Source organism: Pinus tabuliformis, chromosome 2_1, assembly GCF_031772625.1.
Source record: "Pinus tabuliformis cultivar Carrire ecotype Pingquan chromosome 2_1, CPIR1, whole genome shotgun sequence".
NCBI classification, from domain to species: Eukaryota; Viridiplantae; Streptophyta; class Pinopsida; order Pinales; family Pinaceae; genus Pinus; species Pinus tabuliformis.
In genome coordinates, this window is record NC_142299.1 from 437618229 (window position 1) to 437627721 (window position 9493).

The 9493-nt window shown below is 36.2% G+C and overlaps 1 protein-coding gene across 1 annotated transcript; it reads right to left on the reverse strand.

Annotated features, from left to right (window-relative positions):
• Nucleotides 1-702: 702 nt before the first annotated feature.
• On the reverse strand, nt 703-2084 carry LOC149200792 (U-box domain-containing protein 13-like). Its single transcript, XM_089399637.1, has one exon. The coding sequence runs from the start codon at nt 2067-2069 to the stop codon at nt 819-821; it is 1251 nt and encodes a 416-aa protein (XP_089255763.1). The 5' UTR covers nt 2070-2084; the 3' UTR covers nt 703-818.
• Nucleotides 2085-9493: the final 7409 nt, after the last annotated feature.

Consider the following 9493-nt stretch of genomic DNA (forward strand, 5'->3'; position numbering starts at 1 on the left):
ATTACAAATTCTCACTGGAATAAACTTTTCACCGTACAATAATTTGTGTTCATGTAGGGTCTCGTAACTTGGCGGGCACTGGGCAGCGCAAGAGAATGTCATAGAATTATTATTATTTTTACTTCAGTAAAAAAGCCTGGTGGATGCCAACTGAAATATATGAATAAAGAATGGAACGCGCCCCTCGTGGGGGGCGACTCAGGGGCTACCAGTTTCAAAATCTCAGGATGACCAAATCGACCTCTGTTTTCCTTAATTACGAGTCGCACTGGTCTGAATCCACCCTTTGAATTCAAAGCTGCTCCAGAGAAGCCGGAAATTTTCAATTCCGTTGAAGATTTGGTCATGGTGGGAAAAGCCACACTGGACATTACTGTTTTATAAATTGAATCTTTTGAAAATGGGGGGAGAGAATTTGGTATTTCTTTTCCCAAAGCAAAGAAAATGAAATTTTCAATTCCGTTGAAGATTTGGTCATGGTGGGAAAAGCCACACTGGACATTACTGTTTTATAAATTGAATCTTTTGAAAATGGGGGGAGAGAATTTGGTATTTCTTTTCCCAAAGAAAAGAAAATGTTGAAAGGCCAAATGGCATGGTCTTCGATGTGCTGAAAAAGCTTTGATTCCAATGATTTTATAAATAAAATAAGCAATTTAGAGATGACACAAAATAAAAAATCATGGGCAATGGGGAATAAGTAACCAAGACAAGCTTGATGGCCCGGGTTTCCTGTTTTTTATTGGGCCTTGCTCCTATGTATACCTGATTTACTTCGATAGAAAACCGTAACCAACTGCTAAATCCCAGGACCAGCCTTAACAATGTTCTGAAATTTTAGCACGGACAAGAAAAGTTCTTACCTTGCTGCTGTCCTGTCTTGCAAGATAACATAAGCATTCCATTGCTTTGAGTTGAATTGACTCCCATTGAAACGATGTTAATGCTAATAGTCTGGGGATCAAATTTTTCTCTTCAATTATCTGACTGAAGGAGCTCCTTTCCTGGCATAAATTACAGAGCTCTACGAGGGCTGCCTCTATCTCTTCGTCACCGCCTCCTCTAGGCGAGACCAATGTCTCTGCTGCATTTTCTAATCTGAATTTGGCATTGTTCTCCTTCCACTCCTGTATGAGCTCCCTCAGACTGCGGTTAGGAGTCAAATGCTTAGTCGTGAGCTCGCATTTCTTGACAGGGCATGTAGTGTTGCCACTCTCAAACCACTTTTCGATGGCAGATCTTTCATAAGTAATCCCCGACTCCAAATTCACTGGATCCTCCATTATTGTGTCCTCCAGTGGGCAACAGAAATGCGAAGGCGCAACAGACTGGTAATCAGGAGAAGAGAATGGAGCAGAAACAATACCAGACCTACCTAGAAATTCCTGTATTTGATCAAGCATGTAAGCCTCGGCCCTCTGTTTCTCATTCTCGAGGTCTTCCTTCTTCTTTCTTACAACTTCAATCTCAGACTGTAGAAAGCACTGGTCTGTGGGCACACCCATGGCGTTGGCCACCTGTACAATTAACTGCAACACTTGCTGGCTGTCACTGTGCATCTCTTTCATTTCTCTCTCAATCTCACTTGCAAGGGACTCGCTTCCAACCTCCCCCTGGAACTCCGCGTTCCTCATGGTCTCACACAGAGCAACTGTTTTCTCCTTGATCTCCAGTGAAACGTCCAGAGTAACAATCCTGAGAGCATTCAAAGACCGTTCTATTCCTTGAGTGATTTCCTTCATTTCATCTGGCAGAATCCTGCACTTGAGAAACAAATACATCCAGCTCCCTGAAGTATATGTGTTTATGAGCTTGGAGGCATTGTTCAGCTGTGTTTGCAGGTCTTCCAGCGGAACTCTTAGAGAGTTTGAAGACCCATGAATGTTTCTCTGCCACAACTCTAATAGAATGGGCTCTATTTTGTTTAAATGGCTTGAAAACTCTCTGAAACTCCTCTTTGCAAACAACACCTTGTGCGCTGCAATGCTTGTGTCTTTTATTTGCATCAACAACCTTCCTATCAGATCACTGGCAATGTTTACGCCTATTGAAGCCAGCGCGCCTGTCATTTTGATGAATTGCTTTGTGGGTCTCTCTGCCTCGAATTATATTCTGAAGGGGGTAAATAAAGGCCTGCTCCCCTTAAATATAGCTGTACGAATGTCCATAGCATGACTGCAAATGCCAAGGCAACTGCAAAGAAAATGCCTAGCATTTACAGTGAGGCCGAAGTGGGTCCTCTTTGAAACTTCTTATGCCCAGCCCTGTGCCGCGGTCACTGTCCTTTGTCCGTAAATGCTAAACTTGCAAGTTGCCGGAGATTATACGGTATAAAAAATATATAACGTAACTTGTAATGTTAAATATATATATATATATATATATATATATATATATATATATATAAATTAGACTTTTAATTTTTAAACATGCCCGTCAATATGACGTTTTTAAAAATTAATGGCAAGTTACACATGACATGGAGATTTGAAATTAAAACGTATTTTACGAGTAAAAAAGCTAAATACAAGCATACAAGCGTCAAATTTAACCCCTGATAAAGAGTAAGATTTTTTGTTACTTCGTAAAGTGTTAATTTTCAATAATAATATATTTGAGAGATCACATCGTACATGCGATTAATATTGAAAATCTCTCCGCATAGTTGACTGAATCAACTGTATGACACACTCTCAATTCTTAATACTACTATGACGTACTAGTACAACAATGACCATAAACCACCATCATTGTAAAGTAAGAGTGAAGCCTCATCAACCAATCAAATTTCAAATAAATGAAATTAAAAAAAAAAAATGATTTTATAATGTTAATATTTTCCATGGTCTTTTGATTTTTAAGTCAAATAGGACATAATGGATGGTCAACGCATTAATGAATGCATTATACCCTTCACGATAGAGATAATAATAATAAAAATTATTATTATTTTCATTATAATTAATAATAATTAATAATAATTATTTAATACTAAATGCTATTTATTATTATTTAAATTTAAATTATGTAATATAAATTATTTATTTAATAATATTATTAATTAATTAATTATAATTAATTAATTAGTAATATTAAATATATAATAATAATAATAATAATAATTATTATTATTATTATCATTTTAAAATAATTATTAATATTATTAAATAATATTTCTACTCTTATCAATTAATAATATTATTAAATACCCGGATGCGGGTGAAATTCAAGAATATTAATGGCGTTACGAAGGAATGACGGTGCTCGGCCCAGCCAGTTGCAGGCCAGCGCACTTTTCCATGCTTAATTATGGCACCCGCAGACTCACGTAAGGCGAGAGAAGGTCCGCCTGCAGGACGCCTTTAATGGTCGCTCCGGTCAAGATAAGGAAGCTATGCGATTTAACATGGCGCCCATCAACCCCTCTGTCTGCCCTCCCTCCTTCAGCATTTGCCTTCTCCAAGAAGGAAACCCCTGCAATAGAACTGTTATAGGAAAACGTTGTTGGCTTCTTTGTTGTCTTGAATTTGGAAATGGGTTTCATTACTCCCATTCCAAGCACTGCCCTTTGAACCCTATTCAGGAGCCCTCTGTGCATTCTCTGCTTTCCATCCAGGCACCCAATTCTCCTGAACTTTTCTTCGCCCACTTTGCCATGGTTTGTCACCACATGAGGAGCCACCAAGGAGGTAACCGAGGTAGTAGCGCTCGCTCTCAAGCAGCACAAAGCGATGAACAGCCACCACCACCTGCCTCTCCGCCTCCATCTTAGGCCAATTCTCCCCCTCGTAGTCCACCCCGCAGACGCTATACTCACAATGCCTTCCAGTCAACTCATTTCAGGTTCCAGAGCAACCTGAACCGGCCCATTATCACTGCTAATATCACCATCATTTTCTCTGAAGAAGAAGATCAGCACAATGCTCCTGTGCGAAACTCTACAGAGCAACCTCATGACATTCGCAGAATGGCTGTTAGTCATGGCTCTGAGCAGCTCCTGACAGAAGAAGGCAGGGCAGCAAGGCGTGGCAGACAGCATGAGAAAGGTGATACCGTAGGTGACACCTGGCAACCAGGTGGCAGCTCTCATGGAGCCACAATTTCGATGGCTATTGCTGGCAGCTCGAGCGGCACCCTTCAGGTGACGGAACCTCTAGGTGACAGGGCGGATAGCGACATGGCGAAGGAAGGCGAGATCTGGTATGGGAACGCACTCCCCGTCGTCGAGGAGACTCATGACCAGGATGTCCCAATGTGATGCCACGTGGATTCCCAAGTGCCATCTCAGAGTTTTGTTGATGACTGGTTAGGTCCTGTCATTTGTGGTTTTGTTTCTCGTTTACATGTTAGGCAATTCTGTCTTGTTTCTCAACTGCTTCAGATGGTGATGTCTCAAGTCTTCATTCTAGTTTTGTCAATGTTTTCCCGGTATTTTGCATGGTTATTTGCAATGTTAAACTAATTTTCGCAAATATGGGGCAGTTATGATACCCAAAAGGAACTCAGTGGTTCTCGGCTGAGGCTACAACCTCATTGTAATTATATTTTTCTTTCTTTTTAATAGAATTAGCTTTACTGAGAAAAAAAATAATATTATTAAATAATAATAATAATAATAAAATTTGAGTTAAATAATAAATAATAGTAAATAACTAAATAATTATAAATAATTTATTAATAATTTATTTAAATTAAACAAAGTCTTTCAGTAGAAATCACATGAGAGAATATTTTTGGTAGACGCGTTTCGAACCAACAAGTGTGGTTCATCATCAGGACCAGATGAAGAGGTAGACCAGATGAAGTGATTTCTACCGAAAGACTTTGTTTAATTCATTATGGATCACAGAAGCTTGAATACAGAAATTACTACCCTATACGGAAGGGCCACTGCTATTAAAGTTCATCACTTTGAACGGTCTCACGTAAGGGTTTCCAAGTTGAAGACAGATCTGGCTTTAGCCTTTGCCATGGTCTGCCTCTTCATCTGGTCCTGATGATGAACCACACTTGTTGGTTCGAAACACGTCAGCCAAAAAATTCTCTCATGTGATTTCTATCGAAAGACTTTGTTTAATTCATTATGGATCACAAAAGTTTGAATACAGAAATTTATTTAAATATTAATAATAATTAATGAATAATATTTTTTTATTTATATTAAAAAATAAACATAATAATAATTATTTAATTCATTTCTTTTTGGTATAATAATTAATTTATTAATTTACAAGAAATAATTAAATTTTAATATTCAAAAATATAAATGATAAGAATAACAAAAATCTTTTTTATAGTACTTTATTATTATTAATCATGATTTACTGTGGTTGATGATGGTTGGCCATGCTTGATTTTCTTATTGAGACAATATTTGTCACAATACGACATTGGACCATGGTTGAACATGATTATAAACGCAAGAGATTTATTTTAAACCCAAGAATAATATTCTAAACCCTAAGAATAATTTTATACCCTAGGAATATGAACCCTTAGATTAATAAACTTAAGGGATCGATATTATAAACCCAATGTATATAAATCCTAAGATAAATATTATAAACCCTAAAATAAACATGGTTGACCATGGTTTACCATGATTAATTTTCATATTGAGACAATCTTTGTCACAATGCAACATTGGACCATGGTTGACCATGATTGATTTTCATATGAAGACAATCTTTGTGACAATGAGATGTTGGACCATGGTTGACCATGATTGACCATGGCTGACCGTGCTTGATTTTTAATGTGGTTGTGCTAGCATAATCACATTAGTAAATGTGGTTGATATACATCAAAGGCTTATATCAATCGCATGCAGAACCAAATTAGTAAATATGGTTGATATATGTTGAAGGCCTATAATTATGATTATTATGATTTACCATGGTTATCATGGTTGATTTTCATATTAAGACAATCCATGCCATAATGCGACATTGGTTGGTTTTCACGTTGAGAAAATATTTGTCACAATGTGATGTTGGACCATGGTTGACCATGATTATAAACCCAATGGATTTATATTAAACCCAAAGATTAATATTATAAACCCTATGAATAATATTATACCCTAGGAATATGAACCCTTAGATTAATAAACCCAAGGGATTAATACTAGAAACCCAAGGGATTATAAACTCAACGGAATAATATTAAATCCAAGGGATAAATATTATAAACCCAAGGTATAAAAACCATAAGATAAATATTACAAACCCTAAAATAAATACAGTTGACCATGGTTTACCATTGTTGCTTTTCATATTGGGACAATGTTTGTCACGATGCGTCATTGGACCATGATTGACCATGGTTAATTTTCATATTGAGACAATCTTTGACACAATGTGACATTGGACCATGGTTGACCATGGTTGTAAACACAAGGGAGTTTATTAAACTCTAGAATTAATATTATAAACCATATGAATAATATTATACACTCGGAATTTGAACCCTTAGATTAATAAAGCCAAACAATTTATATCATAAACACAAGGGAATAATAAACCCAAGGGATTAATTCTAAAGCCCCAAGGTATTATAAACCCAAGGGAATAATATTATAAATACAAGGTATAGAAACCCTAAATAAACATGGTTGACCATGGTTCATTTTCATATTGAGACAATATTTGTCACAAAGTGATGTTGGACCATGATTGATTTTCATATCAAGGCAATCTTTGTCACATGCGATGTTGGATCATGGTTGATTTTCATATTGAGAAAATCTTTGTCACAATGTGACGATGGACCACGGTTGACCATGATTATAAATGTAATTGATTTATATTAAACCCAAGGATTACAGATATTATAAACCCTATGAATAATATTACACTCTAGGAAAATGAACCCATAGATTAATAAACCCAATGGATTAATATTGAAAACTGAAGGGAATAATAAACTCAAGGGATTCATATTAAAAACACAAGGGATTATAAACCCAAGTGAGTAATATTAAACCCAAGGGATTAATATTATAAACCCTGTGTATATACAACCTAAGATAAATACTATAAACCCTCAAAAAAACATGGTTGACCATGCTTTACAAGGGTTGATTTTCATATTGAGACAATCTTTTTCACAATGTGGAATTGGACCATGATTGGCCATGATTATAAACCCAAGGGATTTATATTAAACCCTGGGATTAATATTATAAACCTTATGAATAATATTATACCCTAGGAATATGAACCCTTAGATTAATAAACCGAAGGGATTAATATTATAAATTCATGAGATTAATTCTAAAACCCCAAGGTATTATAAAACCTAGGGACTAATATTAAACCTAAGGGATTAATATTATAAACCCAAGGTATTAATACTAAAAACCCAAGGGATAACTATTATAAGCAAAGGTATATAAACCTTAATATAAATATTATAAACCCTAAAATAAACATGGTTGACCACAGTTGATTTTCATATTGACAAAATTTTTGTCACAATGAGACGTTGGACTATAGTTGACCATGATTTATTTTCATATTAAGACAACATTTCTCACAATGCGACGTTGGACAATGGTTAACGATGGTTGACCATGGTTGATTTTCATATTGAGACAATCTTTCACAATGCAACATTGGACCATGGTTGACCATGGATGGCCATGTTGTCACAATGTGATGTTGGATTAAGAGACAATATTTGTCACAATGTGACCATGATTAACCATCGTCAATTTTAATATTGAGAAAATATTTGTCACAATGTGACGTTGAAACATGGTTGACCATGGATGACCATGTCACAATGTGACGTTGGACGAAGAGAGAATATTTGTCATAATGTGGTCATGGTTGACCATGGTTGACCATGGTTGATTTTCATATTGAGACAATCTTTGTCACAATGTGATGTTGGAACATGATTGACCATGGATGACCATGATCGTCACAATGTGATGTTGGACAAAGAGGTGATCTTTGTCACAATATGACCATGATTGACCATAGTTGACCATGGTTGATTTTCATATTGAGACAATCTTTGTCACAATGTGACATTGGAACATGTTTGACCATGGTTGATTTTCATATTGAGACAATTCTTGTCACAATGTGACATTGGACCATGGTTGATCGTGGTTGACCATGATTGATTTTAATGTCGAGACAATATTTTTCATAATGCGATGTTCGACCGTGGTTGGTCGTGGTTGAAAATGATTTATTTTAATGTCGAGATAATCAATATTCCATTTGATTATGGCTAGACCTTTTGTTGTTGGATTCATCATGCAGAGTCGACCAGTTTCCTTTTAATTTAGTACATAGGCTTCTTGCAACAAGATGTTTGTTGTTCCCATTCTTCATGAGAAACAGTAGGCATCGATGAACATAAATAAATGTAAATTTTGTGACAACTTCACATCCTTAGACGTCACAATCATCAAAATGATGAAAAAAGGTTTTCTATTGGTCCTTATACGTCATAATCGTAATAAACATAGTCAAAGTCTCAACGATTTGGTCGTTTTCTATTGGTGCCCACTATCCATGATCATTTTCTTGTAGACTATCACACACATTTTCGCCACAACTTTCCCGAAAGAAACTTTTCGAGTGTGAGCATCCTGTGCACAGTAGAATGCAGACTATCACACACCTTTTTGCCACAATTTTCTCAAAAGCAACTTTTTGAGTGTGAGCTTCCTTTGCATAGTAGATGACATGATATGGAAGGTTTATGGCATTATTAATAAAGGAAAGGGCATACTGCAAATCATATTATTCATACAAATGCTTGTACATACTCCTATTCAGGATCTACTAGCTCAAATGGTAAATCCATTATGTTCCAATATCCGCTTTTTCAATCAACTTGTTCGGTATATGAACATTTGATGTATCATAATTCATTCCTTCGTTTTTTAAACTCCAACTTATTAGGATTATTCTAGATTTCGATACCAAGGATAAGCCACATGATTCACACTTGTTAATAAAAAAATTAAGAACAATACAAATTGAACACCTTTTATAAGAGAGATTTTATTAGATTTGTTATTACATAAAAAATAAAAAGGTATATATACACACACACACACACACTCACACACACAGAGAGCACAAAATTAGAATCGACCTTCAGAGAGAGGAGAGAGAACCTTCAGAGGGGGTCGAGAGAGAGAGAGAGAGAGAGAGAGAGAGAGAGAGAGCACAAAATTAGAATTGACCTTCAGAGAGAGGAGAGAGAACCTTCAGATGGGGTCGAGAGAGAGAGAGAGAGAGAGAGAGAGAGAGAGAGAGAGAGCACAAAATTAGAATCGACCTTCAGAGAGAGGAGAGAGAACCTTCAGAGGGGGTCAAGAGAGAGAGAGTTATCGGCACAAAATTAGAATCGACCTTCAAAGAGAGGAGAGAGAACCTTCAGAGGGGGTCAAGAACCTTGATTAGTATTTTTAATTCTTGAAACATTCAAGCCATCATAATTCTAACCTGCGACCACAACCCCCAAC

Coding starts and splice junctions, on each gene's coding strand:
- LOC149200792 (XM_089399637.1), bottom strand. CDS start 2,069: ATGACAGGCGCGCTGGCTTCAATAGGCGTAAACATTGCCAGTGATCTG.